Genomic DNA, 22,403 nt, shown 5'->3' on the forward strand with positions numbered 1-22,403 from the left:
CAGCCTCTGAACTCTGGGCTCAACAGATCCTCCTACCTCAGCTTCCCGGGTTGCTGAACTCCAGGCGTGCCACCACCCCTGACTAATTTTTAAAAATCTTTTTTGTAGAGACGGGGTCTCAGATTGTTGTCCAGGCTGGTCTTGAACTCCTGGCTTCAAGCAGTCCTCCCACCTTAGCCTCCTAAGGTGCTGGGATTACAGGCACATGACGCTTGGCCCACAAAGACAGTCTTCTGACAATTGTTAGAAAGTTTGTCTTGCTGTTAAGGTCCAGATGCATATGAGTAGTGTTTATGGGTGACGCTGATCAAAACATACATATCAGTTGCCTCCTTAGTGCAGTAGGTAGCGCTCAGTCTCATAAAACATACATATCTTTTTTTTTTTTTTTGCAGATGGAGTCTTGCTCTGTCACCCAGGCTGGAGAGCAGTGGTGTGATCTTGGCTTATTGCAGCCTCCATTTCCCAGGTTCAAGTGATTCTCCTATCTCAGCCTCCTGAGTAGCTGGGATTACAGGCACCTGCCACCACATCTGGCTAATTTTTGTATTTTTAGTAGAGGTGGAGTTTCATCATGTTGGCCAAGCTGGTCTTGAACTCCTGACCTCAAGTGATCCGCCCACCTCAGTCTCCCAAAGTGCTAGGATTACAGGTGTAAGACACCGCGTCCAGGTACATATCTTTAAATGCTAGAATCATCCTCCGTGGCAAGGTGCTCCCAGGACAGGAGGCACACAGGGATGGAGATGACTGATGTAGTGTCCTCACATTTGCTGCAGAACACGTGTGTGCTGAATGGAGAGGGGATGCAAAATCACCAAGACTGTTGATGTTGCTATTCCTCCTGCTTCCTAGTGCCCCCTTTTCTTTTTGAGCATTTATAATTGAATCCACGTTCACTAAACATGTCCATGACGCCTAGCTGCTGTCCTAAGGCAGTTCAGAGGAACCAAGTGCCATGGCCAAGGTCACTCTATTGGCCTGACCCCACAGCCTCTGCTTTGACCCTCTGCTCCTTTTGGCCCCTAATCCCTGGCTGCATGTGGATGACGGACTGAAGGGGCCCTGGCAGACAGGAGCCTGTTGTCCAGTCGTCAAATGTTGAGGGCTGAATTAAGACTAGAGCAGTGACAACAGTCAGCAGGGGTGTTAAGGAGGAATCTGCAGAAGTCTGTGACAGACCAGAACTCACTGAATCCTCACAGCAGTCGTGGAAAGACAATGTCGTTACCTCTTTTACAGGGGAGGCTACTGAGGCTCAGAGATGAAGGTGTCTGCCCGAGCTCACCCAGCTCATGTGAGTGGGTGCAGGGTGATAGCCAAGTCTGTCTTTGGAGCTGCAGCCTTGACTTCTACTCACTTCCCTGAGGAACCTTTCTGCAACTCCCGTCTTTACTCCTCACCATCTGAAGGACTGAAGCTAAACTCCCTAACCTGCTATTCAAGGCTCTCTCCAGCCCACACTGGGTCCCTCTGCCTTGAATGCCCCACTGTAGACCCATTCCTCCACACTCATCAAAGTCTAGTCTGAGGCCTCCTTGACACCTTCCCCATTCCCCAACACACAAGCCTTCTCAGTTGCTCCATCTGGAGCACCCTGTACCCCTGTGTCTTTCTGGGCCTTTGCCCATATTGCTCCTTCCCTTCCATGCAGCAGAATCCACCTCTCATCCTTTTAGGCCTTGCCAAACTCCACCTTTTCCAGGACAGCATCTGGACTGCTTCTCTGTGTGTGTAGCACACTGTGAATGTAGCCCCTGGTGCCACTGAAATAGGGATACTCCCAGTTTTCTGGAAAGAATCTCATATTCAATATTTAAAATTAAACATCGTAGGGAATATAGAATTGTGTTGGACTGCTTCCTATGCTTTTTAATGGTTTATGTTATTTTGATTCCTAAGCTATATTTTGAGGGGTGGGAGTTTCTTTACAGTCTTTCGAACATTTACGCTCCCTAAAGGGTCCAGACCTCTATCTGGAGAATACCCACCCCAGTCTTGTGACTGTCTGTTTATGTATATGTTCCCCCTAGCCCTACACTGGTTTTGGTGTGGGGGGTAGCAGGCACTGGGTCTGATCCCCAAGTGAAACCCTGGTGGATGCAGGGGCTCAACAAAGGCCTGTGTCAAGGGAGAACTTAGGGGGCCTAAGGCTCTAGGTGCGTAAGAAATTATGAGGATGATGGGGACACGTCCATAACAGAATGCCAGGGGCTAGGCAGAGAGATCAGAAAACCACAGTCCTTAGTCCAGTCTTGAAATTAGAGTTAAAAGCAGATGGGAGGAGGCCAGACTGCAGTTTGCCATGGTAACACTGGCTCCTCCCTTTGGGATGTGGAGTTAAGGAGGCCCCTGCTTTTCACCTTTTCATCCTGGGTGTAAAAGGATCACGACTGTGATTGTCAACATGCACCAGGTGCTTCTTTTGGGCCAGCCGTTGTTCTTGCTGGAGTGTGTCATCTCACCTCATGCATGTCATTTCACCTCATGCATGTCATCTCACTTCAGGCCACAGCCCTGGAAGGGGGGTCTATTTCTGTCCTCATTTTTTCAGGAGAAGAAACTGAAGCTCAGAGAAGTTAAGGGCCTAGCTCAAGGTCACACAGCTGGTGAGTGGCAGAGTTGGGATCTGCCTGCAGATCTGGCTGGCTCTCAATACCTGCCTGTGACCCTGTCTGCGTCTCCTGGTCCTGAGGGGTTTCAGTTAACGGTGCTGAGTTCCAGAGTCTGGGCTGAGGAAGAGAGTAGGCTCCAGCCCCATAGGGTCTGGCTTTCCACTCACTTCTATTAAAGGAGACAAAACAAATGATTACAGTGCTGGCCTGGGTTGACTCCAACAATGGAAGGGGAAGCTGTGTTCTTCGAATGCCTCCAGGAGGCTGCCATGTGGGGGTCGGAGGGTGGCGGGGGAGGAATTGTACCAAAATCTGATGGGCGCCATGGCTGGAAGGGGAATTTCCAGGGCCTTTGGAAGTGGGGTGGGGAGAGAGGATGGCAATGGGCAATTCCTGCAGTCCAGGGAGAGGCGGCAAGCTGGGCAGGCTGTTATTCCTAGAGCAAAGGTCTTGACAGGGATCTATGGATGCCTTCCAAGTGGCCAATCCCGCCCTCTGTAGGCAAAATTCTGTTTGTGAATTCAAGTGTATTTGTCTGGGGAGAGGTCTGTAGCTGGGCCTAGATTCTCAGAAAGGTTCATGGTTCAGAAAAGGCCACAGCATATTTTGTCAGTTCAGAGCATGGCCTCCGGTGTCAGAGGGACCTGGGTTCACACCCTGGTTCCTCCCTTTACTAGCTGCTTGATTGTCAGTAAATAACTTACTCCCTGAGCCTCAGTTTCCGCATCTGCCAAATACGAATAATGGTCTATTCCTCAAAGAACTGGGATGTGGTAAGTCCCTGGCACCGTGGAGGCATTCGATACTCATAACTTTCCTTCCTACCCCTTTTGCTTACAACAAATGCCCGTCTGCTGGCAGGGACGTGTGATTGGTGCGGGCATTTGATTTGGCAGTTACAGCGTATTATCCCTCCACAAAGCCTTCATTATGGTGCTGCTAACAACACTGCAGATAAAGCATGGATGTCCCTGCGTGCCAGCCTCCAGGTGATTATAACATTTCGGTAAATTGCCTTTTGTCTCGCTAGAGGGATGACAGCAGGAGGGGGCTGTGGGGGAGTCTTACTCGGCCATTTTGCAGAAACCGCAAGGGAAGCACTGTGGCAAGGTAGCCTGGGTTTGCAGAAGGAGTTCCAGCCAGCAGTGGGAAACCAGGGTACCAGCCCTGGCTCTACCACAGACAGGCTGTGTGGGGCTGGACACGTGATTTGCCCTCTCTGGGTCTCAGATTTCTCATCTGTCAGGGGAAGGCAGTGGCTTCAAGATTAGGGGAGTCTTGGTTTGTCAGTGTCATTGAAAGACTTGTTCATTGGCCGGGAGCGATGGTTTACACCTGTAATCCCAGCACTTTGGGAGGCCGAGGTGGGCAGATCATGAGGTCAGGAGATCAAGACCATCCTGGCTAACACGGTGAAATCCTGTCTCTACTAAAAATACAAAAAGTTAGCCAGGCTTGGTGGTGGGTGCCTGTAGTCCCAGCTATTGGGGAGGCTGAGGCAGGAGAATGGCCTGAACCCAGGAGGCGGAGCTTGCAGTGAGCTGAGATTGCGTCACTGCACTCCAGCCTGGGCAAAAGAGCGAGACTCTGTCTCAAAGGGAAAAAAAAAAAAGAAAGACTTGTTCATTGGCCAATTTTTGAGCAAGAAAGTGGGCAGAGAACTATCTGCAACCTTACACTCTTTGGATGTGTACTTTTTATATCTCTATAAACTATAGGGCTGCTAGGGAGGCCCTCAGTTCTTTCTTTCTTTCGCTAGTAAACTCCAACTTTTCATTCAAAGTCAGCTCTAACATTATCTTTAGCTTTGAAGTCAGCTGGACCTGGCTGGCTTCCAATTCCAGCTCTGCCACTTGCTATCAGTTTGACTTTGGGCAGGCATTTCACCTTTCCTCAGTTTCATCATCTGTAAAGTGGGAATAACAAGGATAACGACTTTGCGGGATTACTGTGGATATTAAATAAAATAAAATATATGTAAAGGGCTTAGACCAGTGCCTGGAACACAGTAAGAAGTTGGCAAATGCTGGCTATTATTATTATCCTGCTTTATCACTCTATCAAATAGAATATAGACACCTTTGTATAGCAGTAGATCTATTTCTTCACTGCCATTTTAAAATGATTGCATTGTATTCTATATTAAGAATAAACTATATGTTATTTAACCAGTCCTTTCCTATTGGACACTGGGGATGTTTCCAGTTTTCAACTGTCTAAACAATGTCAGAGAAAAATTAGAAGACTAAAGTGGTCTTTCTTCTCTACGTGTTCACTGTGCCGCTTAAATTTCACCCTTTTCTAAAGCTGGGTGGGGAGCAGATAAACCTCACGTCTGGGAGCTTTTCGTCCATGCCTCTTTCAACAGATGATCTTGGAGCTGGCCAGAAGTGGAAAGTGGGAAACCTGGGGAGGCAGGTGAGCCTGAGTGTGAATTCAGGCTCCTGCCAAATTTCCTGGAGAGATTCTTTAACCCCACTGAGCCTCAGTTTCCTCATTGTCAAACAGGGATCACATGAGTACTCCCTACCCCTTGGTTGAGGGTCTGGTGCATGGCAAAAGCTCAGTCATCGTTAGCTGTCACCACCACCATCATCGCCATCTTCTTCATGATTCTAGTGGTGGCAGCCGAGTCACATAAGCCAGGTTACTTTTCAGACCCCAATTCACACCCCTTATTCCCATTGTCCATTTAATGGAGTGTGCATTCAAATGAGGCTTGTGGTTTTGATTTTAAATTCTGTCTGGAACCCACAGGTTCAAACGCAAAAGGGCGCTCTCTGCAAATAATCACTGGTGTGTGATATTTTTAAGAAGCCAAAGCCATTGTTTCTGATTGAAGGAAAGTTGGTGCTATTTTGAAGAGCAGCACGATTAAGCGGTGGCGTTATCTCTTTAACCATTGGGAATTATACGCTGTTTGAAAGATTTGTGAGCTCTAGGACATTTGCCAGATGTGCTTGATTCGACATTTCAGACAACAAAGGGGATAATGTTGGCGGGAATCTTGACGGCATTTCTGATGATCAGGATATTCTTTGAGGATGGTACTGAGACCTTTCGGGGAAGAATTTCAGCTTTTTACATAAACTAATTTGGGATGCTCACTCTCTGTCTTCCACAAAGCAAATTTAGTTTATTGTTAGTTGTATATGTTAAAATGGTTACGAGGGTTTTTTCTTTGAATATTAATAATGTGTCTTTCATCTGAGACACTCTCATGGGGTATCATTAATTGGGAGGAGGGAGTAAAGATTAGTAGTACAGTTCTTTTGCAAATGATTACTACTAGTAACATTGAGGCAAGTAACAGCCCCATGAAAGAGATACTCATACAAACTGCCAGCGAGGCTCTAGCTTATCCTTCCTAAGAGGAGTGACAGGGACGTGTAGGAGGGGGAAGGGCTAGAGTTAGTCTCCCAATTTCCCATCGTAATCGTAGTAAAGGCCATTCACCCAAATAGCTCCAAATGCTTCTTTATTAGCTCACAGTGTATAAAGGACCCTTTTCCAAATGAAGTAGCATCTGATTGTGGGGACTGTGGTGTTTTTGTCTTAAAGCTCTAAGATGGACCGTTTCATTCACTTGGGAACCTTACTGAGCTCCCACTGGGTGCCAGGAACTGTGCTTGGTGGAGGAACAACTATGAATCAGACATGCCCCTATCTAGAGAGGAGATAGAGGAATACAGAATAAACCAGAACCACGAAGCTGGCAAGAAGAATGAAAAGGACAGGCTTTGGGAAGATTGGGGCTTGAATCTGACTGTATCACTAGTTGTGTGACATGAGCAAGTTATTAACCTGAGACCAAGTGTCTTCATTGCAAATTGCAAACTGTGTCTCATGCAAATTGCCCACTTGGGGTGGCAGGGAGGAGCATACAAGGTAAGCTGGGTTTTTTGTTTTTTGGTTTTTTTTGTTTTTTGTTTTCAGACCAAGTCTTGCTCTGTCATCCAGGCTAGAGTGCAGTGGCACGATCTTGGGTCACTGCAACCTCCTCCTCCCAGGTTCAAGCAATTCTTCTCCCTCAGTCTCCTGACTAGCTGGGACTACAGGCATGTGCCACCATGCCTAGGTAATTTTTGTATTTTTAGTAGAGACAGGGTTTCACCATGTTGACCAGGCTCCTGGCCTCCTTGAACTACTGGCCTCAGGTGATCTGCTCGCCTCAGCCTCCCGAAGTGCTGGGATTACAGGCGTGAGCCACTGTGCATGGCCAAGGTAAGCTGTTAAGGTGCTTGGCACAGAGCCTAGCAAGGATCCTCCACAATAAGCATTCCTTTCCCAGCTTGTCTCCCCGAGCTGTGGATGCACAGGCAAAGCCACATGCTCTCCTTTGAGGGTTGCAGGCAAAAACTTCACGGCCTTCTGTTATGTGCTGAGCATTGAGAGACGAGGACTGAGATGGGTGGTGAAAAGAGGAAAAGGTATTCTGCGCTGGGGGAATATATGAGGTGAGAATAGGCAGTAGGAAGTGCTGTGTGTTTATCAATGGATGCCAGCTAGTCCTGTTGGACTAGAACACAGGGCAGAAGAGACAGCAGGATGGAAGGTGGACCTTCAAAGTTATGCTGGGGCTCTGAATGCCATAATCAGTGTTTGCAGACCCCAAAGTTTCAGCAGCACGTCATTTTCCAAGCAAAACCCTTGAGGAGGCAGAAAGACAGCATATCCAGGCACATCTGTCTCCCTAGAGACTCCTCTCAGGCACCTAGAGAAAGCTTAACAAATCCCAGGCTCTCACTTCTTTCTCTCCAGACTGAGTCAATAATCATCATAATGATAACAGCCACAATTACCAATCACAGGACACCTATTTTGGACCAGGTGCTGTCCTATGTATTTTTAATACTTAATCTCATTTTTTTCTAACCATAATTCCTGCAATAGGTACTACCACAATGCCCCTTTTACAGATGAGGAGAGTGAGGCTCCAAGGGGAAAAGTAACCTACTCATGATCACAGAGCTGGTCAGTGGTAGATCTAGGACTAGAGGCCAGCCCGAGGCATGGATTCCAGGCCCCAGGCTTTTAACCACCACACCGCACTGTCTCTCTCACCTCTCCCAGCTCTCCAGCCTCTGTGGGGCAAGATATCCTAACTCAGTCTCTTTTTTGTTTTGTGTTTGCAGTATTGATTAGAATATATAATAACTGTCTACAGTTGCTATCATTTATGGCTTTATGGTCCCAAGGTAAGCAGCAGTAGGGGGTAGTGGAGAGACAACTGGGCTGTGGTAAGATGGGAGTGGGTTTGAGTCCAGCTTCACTATCACACATCTGTCATTCATCACTCCAAGACCTAGTTTCCCAATCTCAGGATGAGCCCATTCCCAGCTCACTGGATGCATGAGAAGTCTATGAGATGCAAGGCTCATGAACTCAAAGGCTTTAAGGTGGGTACCAGAAATGACTGATGCTGCTAGGGTCACACAGCAGGGAGTGGGAGGGATCTGGGCAGTGCATGGTCTCACCTAGGTGCTCAAACCCAAGCAGCTTCAAGAATTGGACCAACCAAACAAAAACTGCAACCAGATTTGTCCTGAGAGCCACTGGGTTGAGACCTCTGACAGATGTTAAACTGCTTTGAAAACTTGGATGTGCATAGAAATATAATGGATTCTTTTTATTATTCAAAATCATAAGTTGTCTGTCATGTGCCAAGTATTGAATTTGGTATGATTAGTTGAACAATACGAGGGACCTGGGAGCAGGTGCTCTGCCTGCCTGCATGCTTTGTCTTTTACAAACATTTAATCAGCTCCAACTCATGGGACCCATGTGCGATGCTGGGGACACAGTGATGAATCAGACACAGTCACGTGGTCCCTGCCCTCAAGCTGCTCCCAGACTTGTGGGGGAGACAGGCTAATAAAGATACTTCTACTGTCCAGGGCTAAGTGCTAAGAGGTAGGCTTGGAAGGCACAGAGGAGGGACGCCCAGCCCAGACACAGCAGTGGAGTGGAGGACAGAAGAGATGGTCGGGGAAGGCTGCCTAGAACAATGGTCCACCAACAGCTGGTCCCACCTTTGAGAAGGTTGTAAAATCAATTTAGTGCCTAGCAATCAGCATTTTTAAAAATAAACAGAATAGAAAATATCGGGCCAGGCGCAGTGGCTCACGCCTATAATCCTAGCACTTTGGGAAGCTGAGGCGGGTGGATCACCTGAGGTCAGGAGTTCCAGACCAGCCCGGCCAACATGGTGAAACCCTGTCTCTATTAAAAATACAGAAATTAGCTGGGTGTGGTGGTGCGTGCCTATAGTCCCAGCTACTCGGGAGGCTGACACAGGAGAATCACTTGAACCTGGGAGGCGGAGGTTGCAGTGAGCTGAGATTGCACCACTGCACTCCAGCCTGGGTGACAGAGACTCCATCTCAAAAAAAAAAAAAAAAAAGAAAATATCATAGAATGTTGCATGTACAAAGATACATACATCACACATGTGCACCTGTGTGTATCCTGGGTCATGATGTAAAACATTCCTTACTGTGGGTCGAAGGTTTGAGAGCTATAGTTAGAGAGAATATGTTGCCTGCCCTGAACCCCAAAGCCTGGCACATAGTAGATGTTCAGAGAATTTTGGTACGTGGAAGGATGGGTTTAAATTCTCACAGCAAAGGTGACTCTTCTGCTGGTGGCCCAGCCCGTGACCTGCTGAACAATAAGCATCCCCAGCTTTGACCCATGCAGGTGGCATATGCTTCATAACAGCAGTGGCTGAGGGCCCTGTGTTTACTCTGGGATGGCCTCAGTCACCCATCTCAGGCCCAGAGGCCCAGCAGCCTGCGCTTTCAGGATGCCAACAGGAAGAACTGTTTGTGGGGGTAGATTGGAATGCAGCAGAAAGAGGTCCCTGGGGAAAACAGAAGAGGGACAGAAGCCTGAATCAGTCCCTCAAAGGGTGAGGTGAGTCAGGGGTAATGACTAGGTGGCCACAAACAGAGCCTCCTTTTTAGTGGTTTTCAGGACACTCTGAACTTCATCTGTCCTATAATATCAGGACCAAAATACTCCTTGGCTACCTTTCTCCTCCATCATAGACTCCTACTTAATGTTGGAAGGGCCCTAGACATTATCCAGTTCAACTCTCTCATTTTATCCATGAAGAGAAAGGGGCCCAGAGAGGGAAGGCATTGGCCGGGGGTCATCCAGCAGGCAGCCTGAGAGCTGGGGCCAGGACCAGGAACCCAGGTCACCTACCCCATCACCCTGAGCCCATGTCCTTCACATGCTCCTCTCTCCCATCATCTTACCAGAAGGATCTCCTACCTAATCTAACCTCTTTTGGCCTCTTCTCTATATGTAATCAAAGAAGTCTTTCTAAAGAACAAATGAGTTACTATGTTAGTAACTGCCTAAAGCCTTCCCTTGCTCCCCACTGCTTTAGGGTGAAAGACAGCCGTAACCTTTGCCCTCACCCCGCCCACCTTTCAGGCTTCCTCTCTTGCTTTTTGTCTCCTTTCATACTGTTAGCTCATGCTCCTGAATTAGTTGGAGCTCCCTATTTATGACATGTTTTCTCCCAACTATAATCCTTTTGCACATACTGTCCCCTCTGCCTTCAACACTCTTACCAACCCTGCTGCATTTGTCTGTTCTTTTTTAGATTACAGAGTAGATCTTTCTTTTTCCAGGAAACCTCCCTGGCCTACTGGCCTCCAGGGTAAAGTATCCCTACTAAGTTGTCTGGCAGCAACTCTATGCTGTTATAATCTGTGTTACCATCAGTTTCTCCTGGCTCCTGAGAGAAGGCTGGGTATAGAAGATAATGCTGCCATCCATTAGGAGAAAGGGAACACTGTATGGAACCCAGTAGTTCTCCAGGACACCTCTTGGTACTTCCACTGACCACAGTAAAAGTTCATAAAAAAACTAACTCAACCAACTAATAACCAACAAAGGCAGGACCCCTGAGGGTTTGGACCCTTCAAGAATGAAGGTTTTGATTACCCTGCTAGGTAAAAAGCCAGACCAGTGGAAGGGTGGGCTCAAGGCAAATGGAACCTGGGATGAATAATGGAAGAAGGAATTTGTAAATATTACCTACAGCCTTGTGACCAGTTACAGAAAGAGAACTGTAGTAGTGATATAGTTTTTTCTCCTTGCTTGTATGTGTATGTATATCTGTATCTATGTCATCTATCTTTCTATTTATTCATCTATATACACATTTTGTTTTGTTTTGTTTTGAGAGGGGGTCTCGCTGTATCACCCAGACTGGAGTGCAGTGGTGTGATCTCGGCTCACTGCAACCTCTGCCTCCTGGGTTCAAACAATTCTCTTGCCTTAGCCTCTTGAGTAGTTGGGATTACAGGCATGCACCACCATGCCCAGCTAATTTTTGTATTTTTAGTAGAGATGGGGTTTAACCATGTTCGCTAGACTGGTCTTGAACTCCTGATCTCAGGTGACCCACCTGCCTTGGCCTCCTAAAGTGCTAGGATTACAGGTGTGAGCCACTGCACTCGGTCTGTTTTGTTTTGTTTTAAGAGATAAGGTCTTGCTGTGTTGCCCAGGATGCCCTCAAACTCCTGAGCTCAAGAGATCCTCCTGCCTCAGCTTCCCAAGTAGCTGAGGTTACAGGCACAAGCCACCATGCCTGGCTAGCATATTTGCTTTTATTAACTAATTTTTTCTTTTGTTTCCTCTTTTATCCTTGTTATTTTATGGAAGGATTATCGGCAGGAGCTTGTAGGTTATAGAATCTTCAGGCAGAACTGTCAAGGAATAACCTTACTCAAAAGATGGGTGCGGTATCTGCCCTCTGTGGGAGAAGGGGAGAGGGCCTTGTGTTAATATGGAGGATGTATTGAAACTTGTTATACAAAAAAAAACATACATTTGTTAATGTTGTACAGAAGACTTAATATCTGTAGAAGAATGTGTGTGGATGCTGAGCAACAAAAGGGGTGGCTGGGCCAGTGAGAAGCTATTGACACCCAGCCAGGTGCGGTGTCAGGTAATTCCAGCACTTTGGGAGGCCAAGGCGGATGGATCACCTGAGACCAGCCTGGCCAACATGGCAAAACCCTGTCTCTACTAAAAATACAAAAATTAGCTGGGCATGGTGGTGGGTGCCTGTAATCCCAGCTACTTGGGAGGCTGAGGCAGGAGAATCACTTGAACCTGGGAGGCAGAGGTTGCAGGGAGCCAAGATCGTGTCATTGTACTCCTGACTGGGCAACAAGAGTGAAACTCCATCTCAAAATTAAAAAAAGGAAGGCACTGACTCTCAGCTCCAAACGGACCCTTCTATACTTAACTTGGCAACGGTGGGACTGGAACTGTTTGAATTACATTAGTTTTGCCAGCCAGCTCCTTGTTAGGGGCTGTCAGGCAGACAAAGACACCCTCCTTTCTATTGTCTTTGTTGTTCATGCCAGTGTCATCGCAGCAGTGTCATTTCACTTCCAGTTTCCAGTTTTTTCCACACTCCTAGAATCAGCTTCATTTCTCTCTTCAGAGGCTCCACTGGGCAGTGCTGTCCCACCAGAGGTCTGGGTCCCAACTCTGCAGGAGCCCTGCTCTGAGCTCCCAGGAGCCAGCCCCAGCTGGCCTCTGCTCAGGGGTCTGGGTTGCAGGTCCTGGGGGTCCCTCTGTTGACCTTCTAGGTTCTCACAACCTAATCTTTTACTATTGTCCCCAGTCCTTGAGGGGGTACCTGCATCCTGCAGTTACTTTCTCTGTTACCTCAATGTCTTCCTTTGCTTTTCCAGTTCCCTGGTAGCCACCAATTTCCTGATATTAAATTCTTTCCATTTTTCTTTTTTCTTTTTTTTTTTTTTTTTGAGACAGATTCTCACACTGTCACCCGGGCTGTGGCGCGGAGTGGCTCACTGCAACCTCCGCCTCCCAGGTTCAAGCAATTGTCCTGCCTCAGGCTCCTGAATAGCTGGGATTACAGGCACCCGCCACCATGCCCAGCTAATTTTTTGTATTTTTAGTAGAGATGGTGTTTCACTATGTTGGCCAGGTGGTCTCGAACTCCTGACCTTGTGATCTGCCCACCTTGGTGTCCCAAAGTGTTAGGATTACAAGCGTGAGCCACAACGCCAGGCCTCTTTCCATTTTTCTAACTGAACTCTTACTGACACAAGATAATACAGAGTTCCTTCTCACACAGATCTTACAGTCTAGTGGGAGAGATAGATATTAAGCAAATAATTACATTTAATTATGTTGAAATAAGTGCCATGAAGGAAAAGTACAAAGTATATTAGCATATTAAAGGCCCTGAGAAGTTCTGCAGTAAATAAGCCTGGTTAGCATTGTTTAGGGCAATATATCCCTATCTTATTTGACTAAGAAACTTCATGGTAAATGTATTAGCACCCAGCAGAGTTAGCATGCTACAGAGTAGTGCATTGTGCAAATGGAAAAGGGAAGTCATTGAAGAAATGTGAGCCGGGGGACTTGGAGTGTGAGCATTTACCATGTTCCTCCAGTAGCATCCAGTGGGTTAGGGGCGTCTTAGCTCCAGGATTCCAGTCATAGGATCAGCTGACAATTCTCCTTGCTCTTATTCTAGCCCCACAAGGCAGCTTTCTGGTCATCACTGACTTACTGAGTAAATTTCCCTATAGGAAGATGATGCTGTCATCCACCAGCACAGATGGTCTGGTCTACCTGGAAGTTTCTTTCTCATTATAGAGCAAGGTTTCTTGACCTGGGTCTTTAGAGGGACCATCCATCCCTTAAGACTATCTGCAAAATGTGTGTGTGTGTGTGTGGGCACATGTGTGCACATGTGTGCTTGTGTGTGTGCATGCATGGACATTTTTCTAGCAAGAGGGTCCATATCTTTCGATATTCCTAGCGGGAGTGTGACTTCAGAAAAGGGTAAGGTTAGGAATCACTGCATTAAAGGAAAATGTTCCTATTATTTGTGTATTGATCTCCTGTGAGTGTGGTCACTGCAAATGGGTTCTTCTCAGTCTGATCAGCCTTGTGTTGACTCACCAAACTGAGGTTCTGGATCCTCCAAGGTACCTACTCCCCTGACTAAAAGATGAACCAACCTTCTTGGACCTCAAGGGATCACTCCCCTCTAGGTTGTTGCCTGTGCCATTTCCTCTCACTGGGAAACCCTGTCCCCAAGCCTTGTGGTCAAATCCCAGTTATTCTTCAGGTCTTAGCTTAGAAGTCATTTCCTCCTTGAAACCTTCTCTGACTTACCACTTCGGGATTTGATATCCCTTCTTTGTGCTCCCACAGCATCTGTCCCACCTCTCTGGGGCCCCTACTTTCCCTTCCCTGCAGGACCATGTTTTGCCCTTCATTGTGTTTGTTCCATGATGCAATTAACTGTTTCTAGTACTACGCTGCCACCTTTAGAATGCAAGCTCCACAAGGAAGGGGGGCTGTGTCCAGCTTTGCTCTGCTTTTTCCCCAACACCAAGCACAGTGTCTAGCATATAGTAGGTGCCCATTAAAATTGAAGGAATGCATGCAAAAATAAGTACCTTAATCCTTTCAGTGCGACATTTATGTGCCATCACAGCTAGACCACGAATGTCCTTTTACCTCCCTCTAGGACTATGTACAGATTTGCCATGAGAAGTCCACAAGATAAAACATCCAGGTAATCAATTTTTGTCTTTCATCAGCAAAAGCTTTTTTCTCATCAAGTGTGTGCATACATTTGTACATACGGATGCACATACTTATATGTGGATGAAGAGAAAATGTGCTGCAGTGTCGAAAGAAACCTACCTGCGTTTCTCAGAAAGCGGTTCCTGTAGTCCTTGATTACCCTCGTGACGGGGTTATAGAAGCCGTCTCCACAATCGTAATAGCCCTTGGGTATTTTTCTAGGTGGGTCCATATTGGTGAGTTGAGCCATACCTTGAAAGAACATAATGGGCAATTAGTTAACCATCAAGGCCAAATCTAAACCCAGTGTTCCCATAAGGTCCACTTGTGGCTGGTGGCTCATGTGACTATCTGGCTCCACTGTTGAACTAAATAACCCCTACTCAGGGCAAGAAGCAAACCCAGCAGAAACAGTGCCCCAAAGGAACTTTCTGAAAATGGCTTTTGGGAACAGGGTCTTGGGAACTAGACGCTCTGTCTTCTTCGTTTGACCCCATCCTTTTCCATTTCTTGGGATACCGTGAAAAAGGGCACAGGTTCTGAAGTCAGACAGACCCTGAGGATAAGTCAGAGTTGGCAAACAGATGGGAGAGCATCAGGTCTAGAAGAGGGGTGGCATTCAAGGCGTGGGCAGAGGCCAGAGGCATGGGTCCTTAGGCCCTCCTCTCGAAACCTTGTAGAGCAGAGGACGTGTGAAGGAGAACAGCAGGAAAGAAATGGATCAGGTGGACAAGGGGCAGGTGGTGGAGAACCTTGACTTTCGCCAAAATTACCAGGTGGCTGCCACTTATTCAATGTTTATTATGTGCCAGGCATTGTGCTCCTATTTTATTTAATCCTGAGAGCAACTCTGTGGCTCAATTTTACAGATAAGAAAACTGAGGCTCAGAGAAGTTAAAGTAACTTTCCCAAGGTTATCCAGCTAGGAAGCAGTCTAACTCTGGAACCTGTATGTTCAGCTGCCAACATCAGGGGAGGAGGGAGCCTAGGTGCAGCCACAGGACCAGGGACACTGAGACCTCTGGGAGGAAAAGAAGATCGAGTGCACCTTTTAGGTCACACACCCTATGTGTGTGTATCTTGAAAAGCCATGGCTCAAGTAAAGGGAGAGGTTGGAATAAATAACTTCTCAGGTTCCTTCTAACTATAGTTCCTATAATTCCTTGTTCTCTAGACTGAGAGCTGGATGCCCACTGAGCACACAGCACCATTTCCACGAATCAGTGTCTTGCACACAGTAGGCACTCTTGTGTTGCTTAATGACATACCTAACACTAACCCTGACATTGACCCTGACCCTAACCCTAACTCCGTGTGTACTGGCTAATGATTGCCGAGCACTTACTCCACGTCAGGCACTTTACAGCCATTCTCTCACTGAAGCGTCATGCCAATGCCTACTTCACAGATGCTCGAAGAGGTTGTGGGGCACTTTTAACCCTCACCCTGCCTTGCAGGCAGGGCGAGTTACCCTAACAATGCCAGCCCCAAGAGGCAAAGTGTGGAACGACAAGGGAAGGAAGTAGCTACTTAGAATCAAGCTTCTCTGCTGAGGGTCACTGGAGAAGAAGGGAAGAGCCAGGCAGGTTTGGGAAAAACCACCATGAGACTGGCAGAGGCTCAGCTTTAGCAAAACCAGCCACTGTGTGAGAGCTGAGGCCTAAGGCTGAGGGCTTTTTGCCTACAGCCTTAATTGGGGTAAAGAGCCCATGGCAAAGTCCAGGCCTCCCATCATAAGTAATCGGGGAGGAGTGATTTGCAAGGTTCTCAAGCTGCAGCTAGACTGGCAGCTCTTTGAAGGGAGAGACGATGTCCTCTCAGCTCTGGTCTCCCTGGGGCCAGCCAGTGTCTGACATACAGTAGGAGCTTAGGAAATGTTTCTTACTGTCATTGCCTTAACTCCCCTAAGCACATACTTCACCCTGCGTTGTGATGTCGATATTATTATCCCTGTTTGACAATAACTCTTTAACGAGTACCCACTGTATGCCAGACAATGTGCTAGGGCCCTGCCCTCATGTTGCTGACAGCTTGGGAAGAGGACCTGAACACTCAAGATCCAAGCCCTGGGGGGAGATCATGGCTGCTCTGTGATATGCCACAGGGAGACCTTACCTAGTGTGGGAATTCAGGGAAGGGGGTCCCAGCTTCAGGACATTGAGCTGAGACGTGAAGGACGGGAAGGAGTTATTTGGGTGAAGTAAGAGGGTTAAAGTATTCCAGGCAGAGAGAATGGTGGAAAAGTGTGGTCTCCTTGAGAAATAGAGAGAAAGCAAGTATGGCAAGAAGGGAGAGAGAAAAACCGAGAAGAATGGGTAGCCCAGGAAGGGGCTGGGACATGAGCAGTAGCCAGAGAATGTCACTGTTTCTGAGAATTTGAAACCTTATGTTGAGGGTATAGGGAGCACTCAAGGGTTGGGGGATGGGGGCAATCAGATTCACACTTTAAAAGATGTAAGTGGCTGGGCATGGTGGCTCACGCCTGTAATCCCAAGTTAAGGAGGGAGGGTAGCTTGAGGCCAGGAGTTCTAGATGAGCCTGGGCAACATGGCAAGACCCATCTCTACAAGAAACTTAAAAAAAAAAAATTAACCAGCAGTGGTGGTGCATGCCTGTAGTCCCAGCTACTTAGGAGACCAGATCACTTGGCAGGAGGATCGCCTGAGCCCAGGAGTTCAAAGTTACAGTGAGTTATGATCACACCACTGCACTCCAGCGTGGGCAACAGAGCAAGACTCTGTTTCAAAAAAAAAAAAAAAAAAAAAAAAAAGATGGAAGTGACTGCTGCAGAAAGGAGAATGACCTCAAGAATGGCCAAGTGGGGATCTCTGGAAGTCAGGTCATCAAGGGGAGAGATGATGGAGGGCTGGAACAGGGCAGTGGCAAAGAGGATGAAGAAAATGCTGCCTGGCACATGGAAATACTCAGTAAATATTTGTCGACTAAACAAATGAAAGAATATATTTCAGAGGTAAAATCCATAGGACTATTGCACTTAGGGGGCAGGGGAAGGGAGGATTAGGCTTACCTAGGTGGATGGGCATGACATTCAGTGAGGCAGCCATCACAGTGGGGGTGACAATGAATTCAGTGCAGACAATTTGGGGAATGACCAAGATAGGTGTCAGTCAGGCTTGATGCAGGGATCTTAGGCTCAGGGATTCTGATTTCAATTTAGAAGCTGATGGTAGTTGAAGGCTTAGAAGTATATCAACTTGTTCAGGAAAAGCATATAGAATGATAACAGGCCGGGCGCGGTGGCTCAAGCCTGTAATGCCAGCACTCTGGGAGGCCGAGGCGGGCGGATCACGAGGTCAGGAGATCGAGACCATCCTGGCTAACACGGTGAAACCCCGTCTCTACTAAAAAAAATACAAAAAACTAGCCGGGCGAGGTGGCGGGCACCTGTAGTCCCAGCTATTCGGGAGGCTGAGGCAGGAGAATGGCGTAAACCCGGGAGGCGGAGCTTGCAGTGAGCTGAGATCCGGCCACTGCACTCCAGCCCGGGCGACAGAGCGAGATTCCGTCTCAAAAAAAAAAAAAGAATGATAACAGAAAGTGCCTAAGCCAGAGAGCCCCGGGAACCTCAGCATGAATAACTGGGGGTGGGGTGAAGTTGAGGAGGCACTGGCAAAGACGCCTGGGGATAGGAGGAAAATAGCAGAGTAAGTGTCAGGAGGGCAAAGGGAGAGAAGGCAGCTCACCCGGTCAACTAACTGATCCAAGGTCATGAAGCTGGGAAGGGAAGGAGATGGGGGTTTGAGCTCAGGTCGGCCTGATTCCAGGGCCTGGGTGCTTCCTGAAGGCTTCTGCCCTGATGGAGGTTGACTTGTGCAGTCTCATGTAGCTATAGACAGGAAATGCTAGGACTCAAACCCACAATTTCTGGCTCCATGCTCTATCAACCACAGCTCATGGTCTCTCATAACCTAAGTTGGGATTGCTTTTATAGTATACAGAGTTGTTTCCCCATCTGTCATTTTGGATATATTATCTCTGCTGTGCCAAAAACTACACTCTTCTTTTTTAAATTTTTTAATTATTTATTTATTTTTTTTTTATACTTTAAGTTCTGGGGTACATGTGCAGAATGTGCAGGTTTGTTACATAGGTATACACGTGCCATGGTGGTTTGCTACACCCATCAACTCATCATCGACATTAGGTATTTCTCCTAATGCTATCCCTCCCCTACCCCCGTCTTGAGGCTCATCTGACCTGGAACACATCTCAAAAACACTCAGATGAGCCTTTTAAGGTGCCATTCTCTGAATCCAGACTTGTAGTCCAAATGTAGCCGTCCGTGATGAAACACGGTTTTGGCAGGGAGGGAGCATGATACAGAGGACCTCAGAGAGGAAGTCTGGGCCTCCAGTGTGAGCTCTGCCACAGGGAACCATGTCTGAACTCCACAGCCTCAACTTGGAGTGACATGGGACTAGGAAGGCTGACTGGGCAGGATCATCTGGACATTAGGGAGACAGGGATTACAGACAGCCTCCCTCAGCACCTGATACACAAAGCACATACTCTGTCAGTACTGCTTTTGCCCTTAACTCTTTCTTTTTAAAATATTTACGAAATTTTAGTGTTATAGGAGGTACTACAAATAAGAACAGCTGACATGTACCGTGCACCCATATGCATTCAAGGCACTGTTCTAAACACCTGACATGAATTATCTTATTTACAACAATCTTGGGAGGTAGATTATGCTATTGATCCCATTTTGATCTTTTTTTTTTTTTTTTTTTTTTTTCCTCCTGAGACCACAGTCTCACTCTGTCGCCCAGGCTGGAGTGCAGTGGCGTGATCTCAGCTCACTACAACCCCCACCTCCTGAGTTCAAACGATTCTCATGCCTCAGCCTCCAGAGTAGCTGGGATTACAGGCACACCACCACACCCGGCTAATTTTTGTATTTTTAGTAGAGACGGGGATTCACCATGTTGGCCAGGATGGTCTGGAAGTCCTGACCTCAAGTGATCCACCCGCCTTGGCCTCCCAAAGTGCTGGAATTACAGGCATGAGCCGCTGCGCCCAGCCGATTGACTCCATTTTGAAGGGAAGAAACTGAGGCACAGTGGGTAAAGCCCCTTGCCCATGGTCCTCTGACTAGCATAGTGGAGTTGAGATATGAGGACTGGCCTTCCTGGCTCCAGGACCTGGCTCTTTTGTATTCTTCTGCAGCTGCTCAGTTCCTCTTCCCCTTTAAGTTACTTCTTTAGGCCACAGTGCACTTATCTGAAACCGTCTTAGTTTGCCTCTCAGTTTGGGGTATCAAGGAAAAGGTGGGTGCCTGGGTACCTGCAGGCTTCAGGCCATTGAGGATCTCTGTGTAAAACCTCCGATCATAGCCGTCGCAGTAATGCCAGTTCTTCTCATCATAGTGCAGCCCGTCTGCAAAGGTGTATGTGCCCTGGAAGACAAGGAGCGCACATGTGCATCTGAGGAGGCTGAAGGCTTTTGGCCAAGAGGTTCAGATGTCAAGGGAAGTAGGGGGCTTTCTGATGGCTACAGTAAAGAAGTGGTAACGATCACAATTATTATGGTTGTGATGATGAGAGGGAATGGGTATAAGTGCTGAGCCCTGTCCCTGCCACTCAAAGTAGGTGAACTCACTTTGGCAGATGAACTTGGGCAGATGAACTTCGGCAGATGACCCACTCTCTCTGGCCCTTCATTTCTTCATTTGTAAAATTAAGTTAATGATGGTATACATGAAATAGGGTTGATTGAAAATTCAATGAGATAGCACACGTGAAGCATTTAGCACAGTGCCTGGCTGTGATGGTTGATTTGGTGAGACAACTTGACTAGGTTAAGGGAAAGGGATGCCTAGATAGCTGGTAAAACATTTCTGGGTGTGTCCATGAGGGCGTTTCTAGAAGCAATTCACATTTTAATTGGTGGACTGAGCAAAGAAGTTCTACCCTCACTAAAGTGGGTGGGCATGATACAATCCGTTGAGGGCCTGGATAGAACAAAAAGGCAGAGGAGCATAAGTTCGCTCTCTCTGCTTGTGCTGGGACATCCATCTTCTTTGCCCTTGGACATCAGCATTCCCGGTTCTCGGGCATTTGAACTCTGACTGGGACTTACACCATTGACTCCCCTGGTTGAGGCCCTTGGGTTTGGACTGGAACTACACTAACAGCTTTCCTGGGCCTCCAGGTTGCAGAGGGAAGATTGGGAGACTTCTTAGCCTCCATAATCTTGTGAGCCAATCCCTAATGTAAATCTCTTTCCATACATCTCTGTATATCCTATTGGTTTTGTGTCTCTGAAGAACCCTGACTGACACACTGACACAAAGTAAGCACTCAATAAATGTTATTATTCTTTTATTATTATTATAGCTGGAAAGGTCAGAGCCATCAGCCATGGCCCTTTGTCCAAACACATACGTTCTGCCTTTGCTGCCTTACTGCTAAAGGAAGCCTCAGGATGTAGAAATTGCATTGGCCTGGGCATCAGGAAACACGGGTGGAAATTCCAATGATACTATTAATTCACTGTGTGACCTCGGGTAAGTCACATCCCCTTCCTGGGGCTTAGATTCTCCAAGCTATAAAACAAGGTTAAGAAATCTTAACGTTTTTTAGGTCATGAGCCAGGCCCCAACACGCTCTTAGTGAAACTGATGAAAGCTATAGATGCTTTTCCTGGAGAAAAACTTAGTCCCCTTTACACAGAAACTTCTGTATATAAATCAAGAGGTTTCAGTGACTCCCTGAATTCTATTCATGACCCACAAATACCAGGGTAAGAATCCTTGGATTAGGTAGGTTATAATGATAGTAGCAGTGATGGTGGTAGTAAGAGCTAACACTTATTGAGTGCCTCCTGTATGCTGGGAACTTAGCAAAGTGTTCATATATATATTGCCTCATTTACTCTTATGATCATCCTAGGAGGTGCCTTGTACTATTGTGGTAGGCTGAATAATGGTCCCCCAAAGATGTCCCTGTCTGCTGCAACCTGTGAATATGCTACCTTACATGGCAAGAGATATTTTGCAGATGCAATTAAATGAAGGATCCTGAAGTGGAAAGATTATTTGGATTATCTGGGTATGCCAAATATAATTGCAAGGTTCCTATGAGAGGGAAATAGTAAGGCCAGGGTGAGAGAAGACGAGATGATGAAAGCAAAGGGATGAAGGGTGATGTGATGATGAAAGCAGAGGTTGGAGTGATGCGTGGCCATGAGCCAAGGAATGCAGGCAGCCTCTAGAAGCTGGAAAAGGCAAAGAAACAGGTTTTCCCACAGAGCCTCTGGACAGAATGCAGGTTTGCTGACTTATTTCAGACTTCTGAGCTCCAGAACTGTAAGATAATACATTTGCGCTGATTTCAGACTAAATTTGTGGTAACCTGTTATAGTACCAATAGATAACTAATGCAACTACTGTCCTGAGTTGATAGGTGAAGAACTCTCAGGGAGGTGAAGTCATGGGCCCAAGATCAGGCAGTAAGTGGCGTAGCAGATGCAAATTCATCATAGCCTCTCCACAAATCCTTCCAGATCTAGAAGGAGAGGATTCTAGGGCACTGGGAGATCCAGAAGCAGGGAGAAATTAGCCGGGCATGCTGGCACACACCTGTAATCCTAGCTACTCAGGAGGCCTAGGCAAGAGAATAACTTGAACCCAGAAGGCAGAGATTGTGATGAGCTGAGATTACACCACTGCACTCCAGCCTGGGCAACAGAGTGAGACTCGTTTAAAAAAAAAAAAAATGCCAGGTGGGTGCAGTGGCTTGCACCTGTAATCCCAGCACTTTGGGAGGCTGAAGCGGGTGGATCATAAGGTCAAGAGATTGAGACCATCCTGGCAAACATGGTGAAACCCTGTCTCTACTAAAAATACAAAAATTAGCTGGGCGTGGTGGCGCACACATGTAGTCCCAGCTACTTGAGAGGCTGAGGCAGGAGAATTGCTTGAACTCAGGAGGCAGAGGTTGCAGTGAGCATTGTGCCACTGCACACCAGCCTGGCGACAGAGTGAGACTCCATCTCAAAAATAAATAAATAAATAAATAAATAAATAAATAAATAAATAAATATAAAAAGTCGGGGGAGAGGAGGAGAAACAAAGAGAAGAGGGAATGGAAGGAGGTAGGCACCAGACAGGGTAGATGGGGCGCCACAGGGTGAGGCTCTTCTTGCCCGAGGATCTCTCCTCCA

General features: G+C 47.1%; 1 protein-coding gene across 5 annotated transcripts in view; it reads right to left on the reverse strand.

Annotated features, from left to right (window-relative positions):
• The window catches only part of MORN5 (MORN repeat containing 5), a 187,889-nt gene that overhangs the window by 10,806 nt on the left and 154,680 nt on the right, over positions 1-22,403 (reverse strand). For 2 of the 5 annotated variants that reach the window (XM_015116910.3, XM_077968085.1), the window contains exons 3-4: positions 19,524-19,635; positions 14,337-14,468 (exon numbers count right to left, since the gene is read on the reverse strand). In XM_015116910.3, coding sequence (XP_014972396.1) covers positions 14,337-14,468; positions 19,524-19,635 — 244 coding nt within the window. Of the gene's footprint in view, positions 1-14,247; positions 14,469-19,523; positions 19,636-22,403 lie in introns of those variants that run through there. The other 3 variants (XM_077968084.1, XM_015116908.3, XM_077968086.1) reach the window with 2 other exon arrangements.

Source organism: Macaca mulatta, chromosome 15 (assembly GCF_049350105.2).
Source record: "Macaca mulatta isolate MMU2019108-1 chromosome 15, T2T-MMU8v2.0, whole genome shotgun sequence".
Classification (NCBI taxonomy): domain Eukaryota; kingdom Metazoa; phylum Chordata; class Mammalia; order Primates; family Cercopithecidae; genus Macaca; species Macaca mulatta.